Consider the following 25,038-nt stretch of genomic DNA (forward strand, 5'->3'; position numbering starts at 1 on the left):
AAATGCCCCGTTCTTTGAGAATTTTTAATAAGATATACGAGTTGAAAAAGTTATCATAGAAAAGCAGGTGATTTTTTTATTGGAGATCCTCGGTAAGTCTAAGTATTACCTTTTCCCCTAACGAAGGTTCCACGTAGTCAACGGTTTTACCGGTATAAATATCAAAGTCATATAAATATGCATTTGAGTCAGCCAAAGTCCAAATTTTGTAGCCTCGTTTGATAGGCTTTTTCGGCACATATTGCTTCAACGTACTTCGCCCCTTAAATTTATTCATCGATTGCGATGTTTTTTGTACAATCATAATATTTTTTAAAATTCTCCTTAATTTTATCTATAAAGGGCCTAACTTTATACAGTTTATCGAATCCTGCATCCCCTTTTTTTGGCATTACGCTATTGTCATTGAGGTGAACGTGGCTAAGCAACCAACCGAATCTATTTACAGCCATAAACTGGGAAATGTAATTATCGTGCATGTCTTCGTCGACACTCCAATAGTTTCTATAAGTAGGTAGTGGTTTGATTCCCATGAGAATATTAAGACCAAGGAAAACCTTAATTTCTTTTGTATTTGTAGGATTATATTTTTTGTAATTTTTTTGAAATTCTTGTTCAGCTTAGAGGTTTGTTTGAAAAATAGTGTCTTCTATAAGCTCGTCACTTATAAACAGATTTAAAAAAAAAGTAAGGTGACAACAGGTAATCTTCCTTTAGTAGTAACTCAAGACATAAACCTTGATTCTCAGTCTCAGTAAACGGCTGAGCCGGGTTTATTAGATGTAAATTTTGAGTAGACTATAAAACTTTAGGTGGTTGATTATTTGATTTTTGTAAATACCTTGAAAGTCGGACGTCATCATCGCTGGAGTCATCATTACTACTGATCATAATATCATTAGGCTGTATTTCACAGAAATCATTTTCACTTGGAACTTTATCTATCATTTCTAATTCATCGTAGAACTCTTTTTCAGTCATATCGACCAATTTTAAGTCCATAGGATATTTACTGCTGCCAGCGAAAGCCATAGCCTGAAAAAAGAAAATACCCTTATTGCATAGTGGTACAAATTAGGGACTCATTAAAATTATTTTTTTTCAAACCATAATCCTTAATTTTTATTGCATTTATGTTTTTTACGTAAATATATACATCATAAAACGCAAATAAAATACAGAATAATCCAAAATGCTTACCTTATCAAAATAAAAACAACACTAAATATTTATAAACAAATACACGTGCTTCCTGCAACATCTAATGGGTTTGACCAGTCAAGACAGGAAATATTTATGCAGTATAGTAAAAATCCGCATCCATGTTCATTAAATATATGGTAGGGATATGTGGTACAGAATATATGTCGTTGTGCCGAACGGGAAAATGAATTTGAAAGGTGGTTTATTTTTTGTACCACTATGCATCTTTTAACTATTTATTTGTGGTACGATTTATGTACCACACTGCCGAAAAGAGTTAAGCGCTATAATACAGTCTTACATACATTAAACACAAGGCTGTTTGAAACACACCACATTGATAAAATCCTTAGAAACCTGAGCTCTAATGTAATCAGGATCTTTAAGACTCCATAATATGGTGGTATCATCAGCAAACTGAACCACTTCGCCTTGCAGTCTCAATGAGCCTAAATCATTTATATACAGCAAAAATAATAGTGGTTCTAACACTATACCTTGAGGTACTCCAGATTTAAGGATTTAATAGATAGGATTCCAGCCATTGCAATTCCATATTCCCCAAACCATATTTATTGAGCTTAGAGAATAGTATTCCAAGATATACATAATCAAATGCTTGAGATAGATCACAAAACACTGCCTTCGTCGACTCTCCAAAATTTAAGAACACAGACACTCTTCGAAAAGCTTAAAACGGAATCAAGAGTCCCTTTACCAGTTTTAACACGTTGACTGCCGGGCGTATATCAGAACTTGGGTCAGGTGCGGAGTGTTTTATTAATTTTGTTTTCTATTAAGTAAATTTTAGATCCAAATATAGTAGCAAAAGACACTTTTTTTTTGTATTTGACCTTGTTTAGAAGCATGTATAATATGTATACACGCGGCGCAGTATTATTTTTTATCAATCTGCGCCGTGTGTGTAAATACTATATACAACCGCTAAAATTTATACATATGCCTGTCCAGGTCAATATGTGTTGAATGATTTTTTGTAATTCATAAAGCCAAATTAAAGTAATAAAGGAGTTTTCCATCTTTTTATCAATTATGCCACTTTTTCCACAATGCTTTTAATTATTTGGTGTAAACTAATGGAAGTTTAGAAGTAATTTTTAGTTATTACCTTCAATTTTTTTTTTAATAAAACGTTTTTCAATTTTCTCTATGTTACATTTCCTAACCTAAAATGCGGTATTTTCTTACTAAAAAACAAAGAAAATCCTATCCAACTTAGACATGCATTATTGGACACTTTTTTGCACTACAATTTTTAAATCAGCTATATTTTCAAAAAATAGAAAAATATTTTTACGCCAATCACATTATATGTTAGTCCTACGCCGGACAAATAGAGAACCGATAAGAAATACACGTAATGTGTGCGTAAATCGTATACACGCGGCCTGCAGTCATCAATAGAACTATGTATATATTTTATACACATGGCGCCAGTGACACACACGCTGTGTATAATATATATACACATGGCAGTCAACGTGTTAAATCCAAATTAGTTTGCAGAAGAAATGCTATTATGTTGTAAAAAAGACAAATACCTGCTTTTTATATCGATTAAAGTTAAAATAGCAATTTGCCTTTATTCTTGCATATTTTTAAAAAAAAATGAATGTTTAAGGCGATCCTGTTTTGAAACTGCTGTTTTTTTGGTTAGAACAAAACTACTAATTGATTAAGCATTAACACTAATAGGTTGCTGCATGGAAATATTAACATGGATTTTAATGATAAACGTAGTTTAGTATATCTTAAACAACATTTTGTTGTAGCTAATCCTAATAAAAATGAACGACCTTTAGATTTGATTTCTTCTTTTTAATATTTTCAAGGCGACTATTCTTTATATAAATAAATCAAGCTTCCAATATTCACCAAGGCCTCACCTATTCTGGTTTCTTAACCTAGATATTCATATTATGGAAGGCCATATTAAAAAAGGATAAATAAAAATTACCTGTATTTATGACAATTGACGCAATTTTAAATTATTTTTTCAAAGTATTTCTTTTATTTTCCTATTGTTATGCAAAATTAGTTGACATATTTGAATAAAGAGAGAGATAGTTAGTTTAATACTCGAAGTATGTAAACAAAATTATGCATTCGGAACGTGTGATCAAAGCTTAACATTATTCAAGGATCACTAACGATTTATATTAGATGAGAATAAAAATTGGTTCGAAATTGAAATTGAAGAAGCAATGTTGTGTCTCTGTTTTATTATTTTTAGTTAATATTTTGGTATTATAAGGAAAAAATATAGTTTTAAATCCTAAAATCACCTTACAGCCTTCATTCATTATATTAATTTAAAAAAAAAGATAAAATATAAAGCAATTTGTCTTGTTTTTATAATCTCTGACGTTTAATAAGTAATTAATCTCAATTAAAAGATTTGTGGCTTCAAATGATATGATTTCAGTTTTGTTAAATAAACAAACAAAAACTAAAAATATAAATAAAATGGGCAATTTACACGTAGGAGAATGTAGAACATTATTAAAAAAATTAAAACAATTCACTATTAATCCTAATGGTCATAAACATTTCTGGGATAAAGATAAAATGAAAATCCTGCAGTCTCCCTCCACTTATTTATTAAACTTGATTCAGTGTCTTAAAATTCCCAACATGTTTCGGACACACTGGTGTCCATCATCAGGGGATAAAAAGTTTGGTATCAGTTATACACCTCAGGGGTTTTGTTTCCATGTCAAAAAACCCTCTATTTATGGTTAATGGTTCATTTATTTTATTATTTTATTTGTTTACATTCTGTTGTTGGCAAGGAGCGAATTTAATCTACGACTCAAATGCAACTACGATCTGAGTTGAACTCGACAATCTACGACTACAACGTAGACGTTTTATATTAATAAGTATTGTGTTTGTCAATTTTTTAATTTTTATAAAATGTCTCTGATTTTTATTTTATTTTTTTTTAAATCAAATAAAATTTATAATACTACTAAGCCAAAACTACATTTAAATTTTAAATATTTTAATCTTAACACGTTAACTGCCAGTCCCAATTAGAAAAAAAAAATTACCGGGTCCTACGGGCCACGTAACTTTTTTATTACAAAACAGTGTCTGTGTGCATCAAAACGAACGCATGTGTAAAAATGTATGTAATTTTTGCTTTTTTTAGTTTAAAAAAGCTGTGTCCAAATATGGTACACATGGCACTTGATTGTACAGATTTTATTTTTTGATGTCGTGTGCCATGTGTACCTTATCTGGACACGTACGTTGATTCGCCTGGAGAGATGGCAGCAGTTGTACGGTTTTCACTAGAAGCGCAAATACCACGTGCATTTTATGTTTGTTGCCTTCTTCAGTCATTCTTTCTATAAAAATCGGTGTAAAAACATATTGTTTTGTGGGCTATAATTTGGAGGAGCAATGGCGGCAAAGAAAAGAATTATTTCTGATACTGAGATGCAACAAGCAGTGGAGACTGCAGCAGAAGAAATAGAGATTTATAGAGACCTCGACATGAGTGACAAGTTCAAATATCTCAGATTCTGATTTGGATCCGACATATTTGGCCGGCGAGATATCTTCAAGCAGTTCTGAAGAAGACCGCCCTAAAAAGAAAAAGATGAAGTATGTATGTCAGTTAGGTACGTAGGAGGTTTGGCAATTCCATTTTTTATACATAGTTTATTTTCTAAAATGTTATTAGAAAAAAACAGTGTTGTAAAAAGTTTTAATATACTAACTCGCGTACGAAACTAAGTGTAGTGTAGTAATGATTATCTTCTTATACACTACCCTCCATTTTTTTAGATACTTTCGAGCCTTCAACATCTGCTCAGTTAGATATATACATAGATTCTTCAGGCAATGATGAAAGACCGGAGTGGAGACCAGCTTCAGGAAATTTTTCGACATTCACTCTACCAATGAATGTTAGAATTTCACTAGCCTTGCAGAGCCAAATGCGCGGTAAGGATGTACTTCATTTTTTTGAATTACTTGTATCCGACGATGTTATTAATAAGATCGTTGTCGAAACAAATAGATACGCGGAACAGCAAATTATTCTTGCCATAACGAATGAAAATATTGGCCAATATTCTCGCCTAAATGCATGGGTGAATACTAATTATAAGGAGATACGAACATTTATTGCTATTTTAATTTGGATGGGATTGGATAAAAAAACATCACTAAAAGATTATTGGCGCAAACATCCATTATATAAAAACGAAATATCAAAATATTTGCCGCGGAATAGATTTGAGCTGGTTTTACGTATGTTTCATTTGGCAAATAATGAAGATTGTCCTCCCAATGACCGGCTTCATAAAATTCAATGCCTTGTTGATATGCTGAATAAGAATGCTTCTTTCTGCATTATTCCAGAAGAGTCTCTTTGCATCGATGAAACCATGATACCTTTCCGAGGTAAGTTATCCTTTCAACAGTATATAAAAGGAAAACGGCATAAGTGCGGCATGCAACTTTAGTTTATAAAGTATGTCTAGATGGAGGATTTACTTACAGCCTGAAAGTATATTGTGGTAAAGAGAAAATAAATGGACAATCGGTTGCGGAATGTATTGTTATGCAAATGTTGCAACCATTGCTTGATAGTGGCCGGACCCTTTTTGCAGACAATTGGTACACCTCGATTCCTCTTGCGAAAAACTTGCAAAATAGATCAACTCATCTAGTTGAAACGATTCGTAAAAACAGAAGAAACCTACCAAAGTCTGTAGTTGATGCAAAATTAAAAAAAGGGGAAATTGTTGCAAAACAAAATAAAAATAAAGTTGTTGTTATGAAGTGGCATGACAAGAGGGACGTGCTCTTCTTATCCACAAAACATACAGATGAACTAAAGGAAGTACACCATAGAGAGGGTCCTAGGCTCAAACCTTCTGCAATAATCGACTATAGTTTTTTGGCCTTAAATCATTTGTTGATATGTCAGACCAAATGTCAGCTTATTCAAATTCTCTTAGAAAGTCAATTAAATGGTACAGAAAATTGGCCTTTGAATTTATCACAGGTACCTCAGTCGTAAATGCCTTAAATCTGTACAATAAAATTAACGAGAAAAAAATTTCAATAACGACTTTCAAAGAAAATCTTTCAAAAAAATCAACTTTTGGAAACGGCAGGACCGCCAATCCCAATGAATCTCTCAAAAGAGCACAAAGTTTCTGAAAAGACAGATAACGAGAAAAAGCTAAAAAGAGGCAGGTGCAGATATTGCTACGAAAAAAACTCACAAGAATCGGGGCGTAATTATGCTGAAAAAATACCAAAAGAGTTTCCTACGTATGTCTAGGTTGTGACGAAAATATTTTTATTTGTATGGACTGTTTTTTCCAAAAACATGTTTTTAAAAATATAAAATAATCTTTTCATTTTGAAGTATTTTGTTTTTAAAATTAGTGTGTTTATTTTATAGTTATAAATAACAATTTTAGATGTTAAATTACTGCCCATTGAAAAAATAAACGTATCATTTAAACACGTCAATATTTTGTGTCATATTATTTCGAAAAACAAAAATATTCCCGAGCCATTCTCAAACAAACTATTTCCTACGCCAGACCAATCCATACATACATTTCAATCAACGCTTAATGTGGCCGCCCCATGTACATGGCTTGGAAGGTAAGAAGTTCTGTGTCCACTGGTGGTACACATGGCAGTTAACGTGTTAATTATGAATATTCTGATATTTTTAAAGAAATCCAACTTAACAACAACAAAAAGAAAATAATAGCATATTTATAATTCCAGTAAAAAAAATCTAAATTTTAATCTTGAAGTTTTAATTTGTAGTCAGCCATTTATTAGTTTGTTAGGCAAAAATAAATATGATCAAATACAGAAATGTGTATAAATACTTTTATAACTTTTACATTTTAAATTCCTTAGTATATTTTAAAAACAGTTCGACATGTGATATCTAAAGTAGATTTTATTATTTCCTGTAGATTTCAAAACCTGTAACTACTTTTCGAATATTTTAGTATTTGACAGGATATTTGAAAAATCACATATCCCGGAATTTTTATTTCTATCCGCGAAATAAATTAATCCTTTACCGGCCCTGGTTCGGTAAAACCGTGTATAGCTAGCTTTGTTGCTCTGGTCGGGATAAGCGAGATGGCGATGTTTATAAGCTTTTAATCGGTAGATCGATTTCGGAGGCAAAACCCACACGGAGCCTCGGGATTGGTTCAAGTACGGGTGTGTCTCTGACGTATATAGCGTATACTGGTTATGTGTAAATGTAAGCAAATGTTGCGAAATATTGCCAAGCGATATTTGCTTTGTATGAAAATAGAACAAGTAAATATCATTAATTTAAACTTGACAATTTTTGGCAACCTCTAAATTTTTGTTCTTTAAGCCATGTTTAAGCAAGGATGGTTACATTTTCTAGGCAAATTCTCCTCAATATAAGAAAAAAAATGGTGTTTTTTTTTTCAAAAAGAGATAAATATTACATTCCATATGAATTTATCTTCTAGAACTAATTAAATAAAATAAAATTATATTATACATATGAAGTGCATTAAACTAAACTAATTATTTTTACTGATCAAAATATTGTAATATTAGTAGAGCGGATTTTACCATTAAGCCACGTGTCAATTTTAATTAAATTATTTTGGTTGTCAAATATTTTAATTCTTGATAGTAGATATTAAGTATTGGATCATTTAACTTCACTATTTCATTGGTTTATATTTCTTAGTGTAGGTGTTTGTTGACTGCAACTTAATTACTTTGTATTCTATTGCATTTATCGCAGTCTTATATTCCGTTGGTTTAGCAACAGTTTCTCCCGAGTCATTGTGAATGCGGCTTTATTTTGACAATAAATTAGAATAATTTTATTGTTTTTACAAATCGAGTTATTAGTAATAGGCAACATCGCCTTTGCTTGCTTTGTCGACTGATATATTTGAACTCATATTGGCTGCATAATTCAGATCTCGGGGATTCTCTTTAGCTCGTAACTTGCCTTATTGGAAAATAAGAAACATAATTTGTCAGGTGAGAGTTACGTTATTAGGTTATGCTGTTTAGTTGTTATTGTTTTACATTGTTCGTTTTCTGCTTAAAAACAGAATAACTGGTAAGTTTTATTGTTATTGTTATTGTTTCAAGTGTTAGGTACATTATGGGTGAAATGCGAAATCTGGAAACACTGCGTCTTAGCCGGATAATTCTAGTAAATATTGTCTTGGTTTGGGTTATGATGACATAAGAGTGGAATTGTCGTTTTTTTTTAAATATTATTTTTATTAGATTGTTAAAATTATTTAAGAAATACCGAATTAAGCAATTAAAATACTATAAAGATATTGCGTTTTATTCAAATAGGGCATTTTATCCGTAACATATATATTTAAATTTTTATTATTAAATAATTAAAAAATTATTTCTATGGTTACCAATCGATTTTTTTTTTAGAAATAGCCGAAAAACCTAAGGCAAAATATTTCCAACATTTTCGCGAGAAATGGTTAAGTATTCCTCAACTTCGAAATTGGTTAGTGCAGGTTGCAGGCCATCTAACCCGTGCAAGGTGCAAATATAAAGTCTGTACTAAATATAAGTCTAATTTTTCTGCAAAGCTATCCGATATAAAAAAACATTTGGCATCCCTTAAACATGTCAAGGCAGCTGAACCATTTGCACCGAGTAGATCTGGGGTCCAATCAAAAATAAATTTTGCCGGTATGAATAAGGATAACCCTTCAGCGACTGCAGAGGCAAAATTATCGTTATTTGTTTGTGTGCATTCGTCTATATTACCCATAGACCATCTTGACGAGTTATGTAAAAATACATTCCAGGATGTGTCCGCCAAAAATTTAAAAATACACAGAACAAAATGCAGCGGGATCATAAGAAATATATTTTACCCCCATTTTCAAAAAGATTTGTTAAAATCTGTAATTACTGGTTTTTGTATATATAGCTTGTTATTGGATGAATCCAATGACATAAGTGTTACAAAACTACAAGGAATGACAATCATTTATAATGATAATCAATTGGGTAAAAGAGTATCGACATTTTTAGCGCTTGTTGAGTTATAGCATTGTAATGCCGAAAGTATTGCAACCGCCGTTAAACAAACTTTAAAAACTTTTAACCTTTCTCTAAATAATCTTGTGGGAATTGGTACCGATAATGCCAGTGTTATGACAGGTATTAACAACAGTGTCTACACTCATTTAAAATCGGAAATTCCAAATTTACTTTTAATTAGATGTGTCTGCCATTCTCTACAATTAGCTGTATCTCACGGAGCTAAGGAAACATTCCCAAGAAATTTGGAATTTATGATTTCTGAAACGTACAATTGGTTTAGTAAGTCAGCAAATCGTCAAAATAATTACAAGCATCTTTTTAATGCAATAAATGATGGAGCAGATCCAAAAAAAATTGTACGTGCCTGCTTCACAAGATGGTTAAGTATTGAAGTTGCTGTAGACAGAATCTTAAATCAATATATTAAGTTAAAATGCCATTTTGAAATAACGCGTCTTTCTGAAAAATGCTATACCGCTGAGATTTTGTACTCAATGTTTAAAGACGTAACAAATTTGGCATATCTTTTATTTTTAAAACCTGTACTAAATGAAGTGCAAAAAGTTAATAAAATATTTGAGTCTAATAATGTAGATCCGAGTTTATTGTTACATGATTTAAATATGTTAATTAAGAGTATTGGAGATAAATTTGTTCCCAATTGGGAAACTCAAAATACAGACGGCGATAATATATTTGAAATTTTAATAAATCCCAAACCCTATTTGGATTACCAATTTGAGACAAAAATTTGCAAATTATTAAACCAACAAAAAGTTACGCCTGCAGAAGAAAAGGTGATAAGAGAGCGGTGCCGTAATTTTTTAGTAGAGTTATTTAAGCAACTTAAGAATCGTCTTCCTGAAAATGTTACACATTTGGAAAAAATGTCATTAACTTCTGTTCAGAACATTTTAAAGCAAAACAAAGAAATCGAGCCACTGATTTTATTATTAAAAAAATATGCAAATTGCTGATAATGAAATAGAAAAAATTATGTTGAAATATAACAATATAACTTTTATTAAATTGAAAAATATAACCCACACTATTTACTTTTGGACTGAGGTCGTAAAATATCGGGATGCAAGTGGGGAAAATCCCTTTATGGAACTTTCCAATTTTGCATTGGGAATTTTAATACTGCCATTTTCTAATGCAGATGTGGAAAGGATTTTTAGTTCCCTCAATATAGTGAAAAACAAATACCGAAATAAAATGAGTACCAATATGGTAAATGCAATACTTTTGGTAAGATATGGACTCAAAAGGTATAACAAATGTTTTAATGATTATGATGTGCCTCTTGATATTGTCAATCAAATAGGCACAAAAAAGTGCTATGATGACGACGATACCACAGACTTTAATATTTTGATTGAGTAATCTTTTTTAACATACCTTTATTTGTCATTTTTAAATCTTTAAATTTTTTTCTCTTCTTTTAGTTTTTAAAACAATTTAGAAATAACTTTTTTTTTATTATTTTTAACAATTCTATTTCTTGTTTTATGGAACTTCACAGAATAATGTAGTTTAATTTATTAAATTTTAGTTCCTATTTTTTGATTATTTTTGTTTTGTTTTGAATAATAAAAACTTTAATACATAAGCTTAAGGATCTTTATTTATTTCCCCCTAGAACAGTTTAAAAAAATAACAAACTTATAAATCAGTGTTAAGTTTTATGTTATTTTATTAAAAAAAAAAATACGCCATACCCTTGTTTACATCTTTACACCAATTTTTGTTTCAGAAACAAAATTAAAATAACTATGTAAATGTAGAGTTACAAACTTAGTAATTTAGCGGAAAAATATGCAATTTAGCGGTTTTTAAACATCAAACCAGCGGATTTCATTTTTCTATAGTTGGCAACACTGGGCTCACTTTTCTTCTGGTTGTCGGTGGTTGAGTGCCTCGACATTTTCGTAACCCGATTTTGGCGATTTTGGGGGCTCACGGCTCACCACATTTCCACAGGACTTTTATTTTATTGCTTCATGTGTATGTATCTTTATAACCTTGTGATGTCTATCTCGGGGGCACTATCTTGAAGTATGTGGAGTTTATTAAGGATTTAGGTGTGACGTTGGATTCCAGACTGCTCTTCGACGTTCATATAGAAAACATTGTTCAGAAAGCTCTAAAAAATCTAGGTTTTATATCTCGAATTACAAAGGCTTTTAGTAATCAATCATCTTAAATATTATTACATAATGCATTCGTTAAACCTACTATAGAATATGCGACAGTGGCTTGGAATCCGATGTATCACAATTATATTGACCAAAATGAAAGAGTTCAACGCAAGTTTGTAAATATAGTAAATCTTCGCTTTAATAGACAAAGACATGCATTTTTTTACTTACTATGATAACTTAAAATTTTATGGTATGAAGCCCTTAGAGAGTCGTAGAAACAATTTTGATTTAATATTGATTTATAAAATTATTAATAATTTAATAGACTGCTCTTTCTGTCTGGAAAATTTACATATCAACGTTAATCCTTATATTTTGCGTAATAGATCGACCTTTAGCATCTCAAGATATTCTTCAAACTATTTGTCTAACTCTTCATTGTTCAGATGCGCCCGTAGTTTTAATAATTTTCCAGAAACTAATTTGAATAATGATATACTTAAGCGATACTTAAAAAATTCTACCTAATTTCGCAAAGAACGATAAATATTGTCCTTTTTTCCCTATTGTCATTATTCATATGTATACATGCTTCTTTATTGTTTATAAGAGATACTATTAAATAAGTTAGTTAGGTTCATATTGCTTGGTGTATTTGTTAGGTTTGGTGAAAATGTAATGTTTGGCAAAGCGCCTACTTGTATTTAAATTTATAAGATACTTTGTGCTTTCCTGTTATTGGATTGCTTAGTCTATCTGTAGGAGAGCCTTGTACTTAAATAAATAAATAAATAAATAAATAAATAAATAAACCTTGCAGGATTCATTAGGCATCTATATCAGAGAAGGTGTCAAGAGTCCCTTAAGAAAGTTCTACTAAAGCCACTGCGGCCAAACACCGGTGCAGACTATTAGAGAAAAAAATCCTGTAACCAACACGGTTTTTCTACTTCTTTCCCTTCTTTTTCTTGCCAATGTTTTGTTTTCCTTCGTATTTTATCCAACGCCCAACCCAACCTCATCTACAAGCTCTACTAAGACCCTGCAGCTAACTGTGATAACAGCTGTAGTAACTAGTATTACTTTTTTTTTAAATAAATTTTAAAACTCTTTTTTATTATTATTAAATTGTGTTATTATTGGTAAGTGAGTTCTGGGACCATCCAGAAAACTCTGGCTCACTCCGCCTTGAGCCAGTGACGCTCTTTACCCACTCTATCCTCCTTTTGAGCTGGGGCATAAATTCGTTATCACTGGGGCAACTTACCTACCAACAAGCACCTGGTAACCTTTATTTTTTTTAAATATGTTAATTTTTTTTATTAATTACTTTTTTAAATAACGTGACAATTATCCCAGCGGAATTCTTCAGCGGATATATTCCTGTAACAAATTGTGTCTAAAATCTTACCTAATTAGTTTATGATAAAAGTTTAAGACTTATTTTTTTTCATTTACCTAACCTAAATATTGCCATGCAGTGCCTTAAATGTAAACTGGATGAAGCAAATTCAAAACTTCTTACTAACTCGAGCAGCTGTAAAAGCTATCAGCGTCCTCCGAAATTTATTTGTGAGGACTGCTACTGATAATGCCGTTATTTTTTACAATTTGCCTGAGCAAAATAAGGACTTGCATAGTGGAAATACTCTCTTAAACTCTCTTAATGTAAAAGTGAAAAACACAGTCCGAATGATTAGATTTTCCTAACAACAAAAATGGCTAGAGGTCTCTTAAAGTCATTTTTTAAAAACAAGAGGAAGCATAGCTTCTTATTCATTCCAGAATCAAAATAAATATAAAAATATTTATTTTAGTTCTGGAATGGAATAGTTAGAAATGTTCACATAAGGTTAGATCTAACCAAGATTCAAGCAGAAGCGGAGGCCACAGTAAAAGCTAATATTAGGAAAAATATTATCAAATTTTTATAATCAAAGGAAAGGGACTTACAGATTGGATATTTTCAATGACCTAAAATCATCCAAAAAATTAAGTAGGCCAAATTCCACTAAAAGCTTTTGGGTATATATTACCAAAAAACTCAAGGCTCAAGAACTAAGCTAGATGTATTATACTCATGATGCTACAAAATAACTCACCATCCTATCCATATGACATAATTGGATTTACAGAAACTTGGTTTCATAGCGGCATCACTGACTTTAATACCTACCGCCAGGACCGTTCAAGCAATACTAGTGTCTTCAAGAGGGGTGAAGGCGTCTTAATTGCCATACACAAATATATACCTAACAAACGTCTCAAAGTTCTTTATAATATTGAACACGTTTTTGTTTCAGTCGGATTTGTTATTTTTAATTTTATCATAGGAAATATATAATTGCCACTTAATTCGTCAGCACAATCTTACATTGCTTTTTCTAAAACATAAGACACACTTGCTCTTCAAATGCCGGATTCTACTCTACATATTATGGTCAACTTGCCTTGTGGTATATATGAAAAAACAAACCTTAGCTCCACAGAAACAATAAATGAAGCAGGACTTCAAGAAATGCACAGGTTATGTCAAATACCTATGGTAATTTCCATAACTAATTTCAACTTAACTTAAACCTAACCTCACACGAAAACCTTCTCGATCTGGTATCACAAGACCCCACAATAGACGCAAACAAGCAGACTTTTTTTTAGTTTTTTTAGTTGTTTACCCACCACTATGTTACCGCTATTAAGTGAAATGTTTATCTCATAGAGGGCGAAGAAGGTCTCGGTTTTAATGAATTCTACAGGGATATTAAATTTGCCAATTTTCACAAAATTGCATTGTTTATAAATCAGTTTAACTGGGATTTTTTACTTTTGAATAAGCCTCTTGAAACAATGCTAAATATTTTATGAAATTATCTTTATTGCAGCTGAGATATTTGTAACCCTAAAAAAATACTTGGCTAGAAAATCCCAGTATGGTTTTCAACCGAAGTTCAAAAAATCCTATTACTAAACAGACAAAAATGCACTAAAAATATAATTAGTTACCGACTATCGGGAGATTTCTAGGTTGAGACAACTACTTAAGGATCTGCACTTAGATATTTAGACAAGACAAGTTGTGCTGGTAAGGAGATTGCTAACATGTTTGCTGATAGGATTTCAGCGTTTTGATTTTTTTCTTGGGCGCAATTTTTTAGAAAAACTTCAGGGTCTGAATCACTAACTGATTCAGATGTGACCGCTAGAAAAAACATTACTACTCTTCTAGGTAAATGCTATCACACAAATTCGGAATGTAACATTGAAAACATTGCAAACGAATTTACATTATTTCGCCTTAATACACAAAGTATAAACAATAAAATATTAAAATTGGAAGTTTTCCTGTCTGAATTATCTCCAGATATTTTTGGCGTAACAGAGCACTGATTACGAAATGAAAACATTAAAAGTCTGAACGTAAAATAATTATTTGCTCCAAAATTATTCAGCTAAAGAGGTCAGCCTAGGGGGAGGGATAGCCATATTTACTAAAAAAAGTACATCAATTAGATGTATCACAATATTACAATCCCAACTATCTTGTGTGGAAAGAGACTGTGAGTTTTGCATTTCTGATCTATCACTACACTCTACAACAATAATATTGATGCATTTATGCTTAAATTAAATGAAATTTAAGATTCTGTTTATTCAACTAATAAGTTTTTAATTGTTTGTGGTGATTTTAATGTTAACTAGGCAGTGGTGAATGCTGTTTTTTCTCTATTGCAACTGTTTCATTCCTATGGTATGATGTAGCATGTAGAGATGACGAGAGTGACATCGACCTCTGCTAGTCGTGTTGACAATATTTTTTCAAATTTACACACTGAACATCTTTCATGTGTTATTCAAAAATCACATATATCTGATCACTTTGGACAGGAATTAAAAATCAAGATTTTGACAAATAGGCCGAAGCCAATTACTAGAAAACGTTTTTTCACAGACAAAACATTATAAATTTTATAGGACGTCTTAGCAATGAGTCTTGGGAGGACGTTTTTGCTGCAAATGGAGTAAATGATAAATACAACTGTTTTTAAAACATATTTTTTTATTGGTTTGATAAAAAATTTTAATTTCATACTTATGCTATTACTAGGCTTAAAAATGCAACAGAAAACTGAGTTAATGAGGATATAAAAGGTTACTGAAAATACATAAAAGATCTTTATGTCTGGTACAAGCAAACAAATTGTCCACAAATACATTCACAATACAACTACAAAGAAGAAAGAAAAGCATATAGAAAGTACCTAGTAAATTATCAAACGTCTGCAAATAAAATAAGATTGTAAATTAAAAACATAAACCAAATAGAATATCTTTAATAGAGTGTCCAATAAATTACAATCCCTAACTAATATAACAATTAAGTCTGATAGTACAACAATAAGTAACCCCTCCGAAATTGGACATATTTTTAGTCAACAATTTAATCTTTTGCCTACAAAAAACAGCCTAAACTCTACCCAAGCACAAACCAACTTTTCCACAATATTTTTAAATCCAACAGATCATCAGGAAACATTTCGACTCTTGATGACTCTGCCTAACAAATTGTCATGTGGTCTTAATGAGATTCCTATAAAGATACTTAAATATGTTGCTGGTTTTGTCTGTATACCATTAAATGAAATTTTCTCTACAGATGTATTCCCGAAAAAATAAACTTAAAAAACGGAAAATTATCCCAGTTTATAACAAGGGTGACCCCAATAATGCAGAAAACTATAGACCTGTATCTTTATTATCGACTTTTCTAAAATAGTTGAGAGGGCCTTATACAATATAATTTTCAATTTTTTAAATTTTATATCTTATTCAGCGAGTATAATATATTATGAGGTAGCAATTTATGGGGCAACAGACCATGTCATTGAACTTATAGACAACAACTATAAAGTTGCAGGTCTCTATTTTTATCTGTTGAAAGCATTTGATATGATAAATCATGGGCTGTTGCTAGATAGGCTCAGTTCGGTTGGTTTGAGAGATACCTGCCTATCCCTATTAGACAGTTACCTGAGAGAAAGAAAACAGGTGGTAAGGTATCACCAAGGAATGGGAAAACATATTTTTTCAGAATCAACAGCAGTGGAGCAGGGTGTCCCTCAGGGATCTATTTTGGGACCACTGCTATTTATTTTGTATGTGAACGGGCTCTCGGGGGAACATATCTGCCAGTATGCAGATGACACATCAGTTATACTGTCAAGTGGCTCCGTGGCTGATCTATCGGATGCTGGTTTAGGAATGCTAAATGAAATGGAGAATTGGTGCATGGGTAACTTGCTGAAACTTAATACAGATAAAACTGCAATCATACACTTTAATAAAGTCCAATCTAATGAATCCTTATATATCAAGTTAATAAAACAATTTCGATAGTGGAATCCTCGAAATTTCTTGGGATGCATGTTGATTCATTGCTAAATTGAAGTCAGTATTGCAAGACACTAATTTTCAGACTAAATAGTAACTGTGCTCTGGTCCGCAGACTTATATTCTTTAGACTTTTATTCACTAATACCATTAAATTGTACTATACAGGGTGTTTCCGAACTCTGAAATCAAACTTCTGGGGGTTGTTCAGTGCAACAGAAGAATCCATTTGAGTATAGGAACCCATGTCCGGAAATGCGTCACTACGCCACCACGGCCCTAAGACGCGTTAAGATTTATAAGAAACATTATTAACCTAAATAGGATCTGCTGCATTTATTTTTACCTTTTGTACATGATACCATAACAACAATTATTTGAAATCAACGCTTATGTCATCAATCAATGTCAATTCTCAATGTCATGTTTAAAAATTTTATAGCTTACAATTTTTAAAAATTGATTGCTAATGGAAAACTTTACCAATCAAGAATTGGCGAATATACATTTGGCATACGGAGCAACAAACTGCAATGCATGAGCAGCATCGCGGTTGTATCATGAACGTTATCCCGAATGACCGCATCCTGGAAACAAAAAGATTATTGCGGTTCATCGGCGGCTCGCTGAGACAGGCATGTTTAAGACCAAGATGCATGATACTGGTGTTGCTCGAACTGTAAGAACGGTCGAATTTGAAGAAGAGGTGCTTCAGCGAGTTGCCGATGAACCATCAAATAGTACACGTGACGTCGCTAAGAATATGAATACGAGTAACGCTTCCGTCTGGCGGGTACTACACGAGCAACAACTCCATCCTTACCACTTCCAGAAAGTTCAAGGTATGACTGCAGCCGATTATCATCCTAGAGTTCAATTTTGTCGATGGCTTCTGGATCACATCATTGCACAACCAAACTTTTTACGATATGTTTTGTGGACCGATGAAGCCTCGTTCACAAGAGACGGTATTTTTAATAGTAGGAATAGCCATGTTTGGGACGAAGAAAATTCTTATGCAATTTTTCCAAGAAAACATCAGAATCGTCTGTCAAAGTATGGGCAGGCATTGTTGATGATTATTTAATTGGGCCATACCTTCTAACCAGCAGGACCTATTTATCTGCGTTTCTTGGAGGAAGTTCTCCCAGAACTCCTGGAAAATGTTCCACTAAACGTTAGACAGCAAATGTGATTTCAGCGTGATGGAGCGCCGGCTCACTTTGCTGTACAAGTACGCGAGTATTTGGCTCAGCGGTTTAGGCACCGTTGAATTGCCAGAGGTGGAGCAGTTTCTTGGCCTCCTAGGTCACCCGATTTAACGTCGCTTGATTTTTTTTTATGGGGACATGTAAAGTCTTTAGTCTACGAAACTTCAGTAGAATGAGACCTAGACTTCATTGGACGAATAACAGCAGCATTTAAAATCATACAAAACGAGGATCAAATTTTTAGTGTAGTCCGCCGAAATAATGTGCCGCGTTTAAATCGTGTTGAGGTTGGAGGAAGACATTTTGTTGTGATAATATCATACACAAAATGTAAAAATAAATGCATCAAATCCTATTTAGGTAATTAATATTTTTTCTAAATTTGAACGCGTCTTAGGGCCGTAGTGGCGTAGTGACACATTTTCGGATATGAATTTCTATACACAAATGGATTCTACTGTTGCACTGAACAACCCCTAGAAGTTTGATCCCATAGTTCTGAAACACCCTATATGTCTTGTATTCAGTCAATATGAAATTATGGAATTTTATTTTGGGGGTCGTCTGTTGAGGCTATGGGTGTTTTTAGGGCACAAAAACGCATCATTAGATGTGTTTTTGATGTTTAGCAATAATTAGCTATAGGCCATATTTTAAAAAACTGGGGGTTTTAACTGCTACATCTTTGTATTTTTTGGCATTGGTTATGTTTCTTAAAAAGCAACCAATTCTTTTTTAGAGAAATGATCAACACTATTCAGAGGAAATGCCAATGATTACGAGGGGTCGTAGTGACTTGCGCATCAGTCAGCTTTTTTTGAAAGAGGGCCTTTAGGGCGTTACAGGCCTACCGCTCTTTGCCAGAGTGCATTAGAGAAATAAACAGTGTCAAAATGTTTAGGGAGGAAACAATGAAATTCCTTCAAAAAAAATATCTCTAAAGTTTCAATATGTGTTGGATACTAGTAAAATTAGTTGTATTTTTTCTTTTATTTCTATAGATAAATAAATCTTTTTTATTCACTATTAAGTGTCTGGTGTGTGAATACTAACTGTGTGTTTGTATTTTATCTTGTTTATGTTTTTAAATTGTATCACACACAGCACTACAATGGAGCACCATCTTGACGTTGCTTTCTCTCAAAGTCCAAGTCTCATAAATCAAGCGTCTATTAAAGGTTACGCGTTTCGCCGCATTAGGGCATCATCAGACCTAAATAAAATTATCAAAACTGTTATTTAGCATTCTGTTCCGTATCATTTAATTTTGATAATTTTATTTAGGTCTGATGATGCCCTAATGCGGCGAAACGCGTAACCTTCAATAGACGCTTGATTTATGAGACTTGAACTTTAAGTTTACTTTCTTCCTCCTTTGGTCAGAGATCATTTTGTTGGCAATAAAGGATATTATTATTATTATTAATATTAATATTATTATAAGCAAATAAAGCAGCATAATACTTTGTTTAATTTTCTCCATAACTTTTCATTAAATTTTCAAACAGTTAAATCAATTAGATCTGCAAAATATAAGGGTCTTGAGAATATTTTATGTGCTATATTAAATAATGAAAATTACATTTTGGATAAATATTTTTATTACGAAATTAACAATGTTGCCTCTTCAATACACCCTAAAATAAATAAATTGAATGTTAGTAAGAACGTAGTCCCCAATAGCTTCATCTACCTATGTATTTCTAAATTTACTAATTTCTATACGAATTCTCTTAATATTACCTGATTAGTGTGGTAAGAAGTTTTTCCACACTTAAAACACTAAAAATTTAGCAACGATCCACAATGGGGCAAGAAAAGCTTCTTGACCTATTCATTACTAATAATGCTAAACTCTTTCAGAAACTTTAGAAAAATAGATGTCATTGTTTTTAATGCTATTGTCTTAAAATTGTCATGACATTTGCATTAAAAAGGCTACAAATTCGAACTAGTTATACAGTAGTATTTATAACTGTAAATATTTCCATTAAAATTGTTTCAGCTTTGGGTTGGATTTTGCGTCAGTACAATAATATGTGTTTAACACCTAATTGTGTTGTTTGGGTGCCACTTTACTACTTTGGGTACAACTCTAAACTAAAATAAATTAGGTGTTCAAATTAAAAAATACTAGTACATATTCTAATGCTAAAAGTTAAGAAATCCATTTGAAAAAAAAATAAAACAAAATAAATCATTTTATATCAATTAATTTCTGTCACCTAAAAAAGAAAATAGGTTTAATTTTCCCGAGTAATCAATCATTAAGGCACCTCATTTAATCCATTCATATTATATACACAATAACAGATTTCTGATAAAAAAATCTACCATGTCACACCTCCTAATCTCGTGTGCCAAAAAATTGTTTTTTTAAATAGTCACGTGTTCCGACGAAATCAGTCAACGCTGGTTACAGTATAAGAGAAATTACGCAAATAGATACCGGCGCCAGTGTATACTTAGATTTGAAATACGTAGGCGGGCTAGACCTAGCGATATTATACCATGCGTTTGTTATTCGCGTAACGTATATATTCTAAATGCTAAAAATAACTTACAGAGGGGCTCTCTTCAGAGGTAATGACCTCCCTTGAATTTCCAGAGGGTACTCCCAGAAGCGGATCAGTTTCGTTTGTAATCTCCGTCATTATAGCACTACTCATTTTTATAGTTCAACAATCTCTGAATTTGCAATAAACCACTAACTTTCACTTTATGTGTGTACGGCGAGGAGACGATTTCACAGCCACAAACAAATTTATTGTATAGCAATTCAATAACATTTTTTACTGATAGTCCGACGAACTTTAAACAAAGTCGTGTTAATTTAAATGATAAAACAGGTTCTTTGTTAAATCTTTAATTCGGTTGATTCATATACATATAGGAAATGTATGTTTTATATAAAATTTTAATTCAGTACATGTTCGTACCACTGAAAATAAACTGTTTATTGGATTTTAAGCACAAATTTTATGACCATATTATCAATAGATTTAAAGACATAAATAAAGATATACAAATCCTTAAATGATAAATGATCTGTTGTTATGTGAATACAGAGACTGTTAAGAAATTAATATCATCTAAAATGTGAGGCATGAACATAATTTCGGTTTCAATAGCCACGTTTTCAATAATAATTCTTTTTTCTATCGAATCTCCAAAAGGGAAATTAATGTTGTAATAAAATCAGTAGACTTAAGCAACAACAGTAAGAGCTAAATAACAGTATAATTAATTTAAGATTTTCGACAATGATTTTAAGAACCAAGTTTAAATTATCTGATATATTTCTGTTAATATGAAAAGTTATTAATTTCAATGTGGTACGACTGTGTCTGGTTATAAAAGAGTCAAAATTTACTTAAAAATAAAAACCCAAAACTAAATTAATTTTTTTTAAGACCCTAGAACACACATTAAAAAAGTCTGTTTTGAACAACAACAAAAATGTATAATGAAGAGCAAGTTTTAATATAATAAGCATGTTATCGTTTGGCGGCCATGTAGAGAGAAAGCAAAAATTCGGGTCCAACTAGGTCCAACCAGGTCCAACTGCACCTTAGAACATTGAAAGGCCTTTCAATGTTCTAAGAACTGCACCAATTATAGCGCTAGAAACTCTATATTCTATTAACTGTTTATGTAAGCCGTAACTGGTTGTTCTGGCTCAACTTTTGATTTAGGTTTTTTTTTATGCTATTCTTGCTTTAAGAAGCCGAGGGTGTGGAAGGAAGGTTTTTTTTTGTTAGGGAAAGGTGGGGTGTGGGATGAGATTTTTTTTTGGAATTAAGATGTTACCTTACTTCAGCTTTGTGTCCCGTTGCCCTTCGTCTTGTTAGGAATCTTTTTATTTTTACATATTTTAGGTATTTTAATTTAGTGTTTAATTTAGAATGTTTTTTTTTTTTCGATACATTGTACAACTGTGTTTATTTCTAGATCTTTGTGTATGTCTATGTTCCTCCCGTATAATAATTTTGGTCTTATAACCTGTTGCTATATGAGTAGTTTCTTTTTTAATGAGAGTGCTCTTTTTCCCAATGTAGGGATATAGCGATGCTATAATCCCGTTACATTGTTTAACTTGTTGCCTGGCATGAAATGAGAAGTCATTTTTTTGTCGAAGTAAATACCTAGATATTTAACTTCTGATTTCCAGGGGATTATGTCGTTGTTAATGACTAAGTTTTGTAGATTTTGCAAATCTTTATTCCTTTTTTTGGTGACTATTATGGCCTCGATTTTTTCGCTGTTTATTTTTATTTTCCATTTTTGAGTCCATAATAGCAAGCATAGTTTTGACTTCGCGTAGATGCAGGTATCGTCTACGAAGAGCGCTAGTTTTGAGTAGTGTGCATTTTTGGGATATCTGCCTGATACACGTTGTATAGAACTGGGGAGAGAGGGGCTTCTTGGGGTACCCCTGCTCTTGAATTTTTATATTCTTGTGTTTCGTTATTAATTTTAACTGTGAATTACCTGTTTTTTAAGAAGCTTTGTATTATTTTGTGGATCAGGGGCCGTATTTTTAAAACCATTCGACTTTGATTCGCGTACGAAATTAGAGGATTTCACACTTCGTATGCGAACTTTTTCACATGCGGTGTCTCGAATAGGTATATACCATTCGAATTTCAAAGTTCGTGTGCGATTTTCAAGAGGCAAGATTAAACAATCTTGTGCAAAGAAACGTCGTCGATACACTGGAAGAGGCTGAAACTCTGGCAGATCGAAAGAATAGGATGTACTCTTCATTTCTTGACCCATTTAAAATATATCCAGATGCTCTATTTATAAATCATATAGATTAAGCAAGCCTATTACGATGGAATTGATGTACTCTTTATATGCTCCAGAGACTGTGTAATCTGTCCTCTACTTTTATCCACAAGGCTTGGGCAGTTTTAGCTGAAAAATCTTGGGTGAATTTGTGCGACCCTAATTCCGGCTGCTCTCCCTTAAATGAAATTAGTTCTTTCTTTTGCTCAATTGACACAAAACCGCAAAATTTTTATTTTTTGAATCCATCTTAAAAAAAAAGTCAATCCTAAAAACCCAAGAAGCGCCGTGAAAAAAACCTCAAAATTCCCTTATGTTTTTAAACTTAAATTTTAGGTTAGGTTAAAAAATCTTTATCGTCTTCATCCTGTTTGACATGGCCTTCAATAGGACTCGACTTCTGCTACGATGCCACTACATTTCATGTTCGTATGCGAATGAAATTTCGAATGCTGTTCAAAAATGCACTTTTTAATTCGTGTGCGAATTTTGCCGCTCAACTTTGTTCGTATTCGAAGATTCTCGCATGGTTTCGAAAATACGGTCCCAGACCGTCATGCCATAGTTCGAAAACTAATAGAAAACTTTTTCGATGTCTAGCATTAACATGGCGGTTGATTCTTTATTATTAAAAGCATCAATTAGCATTTATTGGATTATTATCAATTGATGTTCTGTCGAGAGACCTTTTCTCAATTGTTCGTCCGGTATGACCTCTTTTTAGTACTATTTTTTCGAATACTTTTCCTATTGTTGGGACTAATTAGTCTTCAGTTTTGTGCCCTCTGTAGATTTTTGCCCCTTTTTGGAATTAATACCACTGTTGCCTTTTTCCATGTATCTGGGAAGTAGCACAGGGATAGACAGCTATTATAAATTATTAATAGATCTAATGATATACTGTCCGGAATGATTTTTAGCTAGGTGCTTTTCTGTTTTTTTTTTGGTATTTAATTGTGTCTCTTATTTCATTAATTCTGATTTTTTCAAGGCTTGGGGTTGTGTTTAGCGGTGTGTTTTCAATTTGATTTAATGAGTTTCTTATTTCATTTATGTCATCCAGGAAATGATTTAGGTTGAATTGTTCCTCTAATGAGTTATTGAATATTTCTACTTTTTCTTTATCTGAATATACTAGAGTATTTTCATCCCTGTAGATAGGTGGGAATGCCGTTTTTGTTTTTCCTCTCAATACCTTTGAGACGTGCCAAAATTTCTTATTATTATCGTCTTCATCTTCGGTTGCGTGTAAGAAATGTTCCCCTTGTTCATTTCTGTATTCAAATATTTCATCTTGAATTCTTTTATTTAAATAGTTAGCTATAATTTTAATGCCCAGGTCTCTAATAATTCTACCTTGTTTTTTTTTATCTGTTTCTTTTTCTTATAAGATTTTTGATTCGCATTGGGAAGACTAAGTATTGGGATTTAGGAATAGGAATTTGTGTGGTGGATTAATTGAAGGCTTTTAGGATGTCGTTGGATATTTTTTCGACTGCTATTTCGATTGTTTATGTTTTTTGGGGTGGAGATTGGTAGAGTCTCAAGCAGATTTTCTTGGAACATGTCCCAGTTGGTCACTTTTTTAGTGCAGACTGTGGTTTCCGGAAATATGTCTGAGACTGTGATTAGGACAGGTGAGTGGTCGGAGCAACCAAGGGAATCTATGTTTTCGACTGCTATGTTATTGCTAAAATTTTTTGTAACAGCTATATCTAAGATGTCTGAGTTAGCATAGTGTAAATGAGTAGATTCTTCAGATGCTATTACCTCTATTGGCTGTTCTGTTGTGTATTTTTTATGAGTATTTCCTGCCCAATTATCTTTTTTACATCCCCAGGATCTGCTTTTTGCATTTCAGTCTCCTGCAGCAATGACTGGAATGTCGTATTGAAATATTTAGTCTATATGTTCTGATTTGAGAATTTGTTTTGGTGGTTTGTATATTAAGAGGATTATTATTTCTTTGCTGCTAGTTAAGACTTCTATAGCTGTGTTTTTTATTATTGGGTCGGTGTTAGGTGATTGAATGAGTTGGTCTAATTTTTTATGAATATTGCTATGTCTCCACCTATTCTATCTGGTCTATCTTGTCTATGAATTATGTAGTTTGTAATTTTGAAAGTTGTATGGGGTCTTAAAAAGGTCTCTTGGACTAGAGCAATGTCTATGTTTTGATCGTTGTTTGTCTATGTTAAACT

General features: G+C 32.3%; 1 protein-coding gene across 3 annotated transcripts in view; it reads right to left on the bottom strand.

The window, feature by feature from the left end:
- Positions 1-25,038, bottom strand: part of LOC126744068 (solute carrier family 2, facilitated glucose transporter member 1-like) — a 203,917-nt gene that overhangs the window by 152,886 nt on the left and 25,993 nt on the right. The window contains exon 1 of one of the 3 annotated variants that reach the window (XM_050451414.1): positions 20,611-20,774. The exons of the other annotated variants lie outside the window; for them this stretch is intronic. Within the exon in view, the coding sequence (XP_050307371.1) occupies positions 20,611-20,715 (105 nt within the window). The 5' untranslated portion in view covers positions 20,716-20,774. Of the gene's footprint in view, positions 1-20,610; positions 20,775-25,038 lie in introns of those variants that run through there. 3 annotated transcript variants of the gene reach the window in all.

Source organism: Anthonomus grandis, chromosome 13 (genome assembly GCF_022605725.1).
Source record: "Anthonomus grandis grandis chromosome 13, icAntGran1.3, whole genome shotgun sequence".
Classification (NCBI taxonomy): domain Eukaryota; kingdom Metazoa; phylum Arthropoda; class Insecta; order Coleoptera; family Curculionidae; genus Anthonomus; species Anthonomus grandis.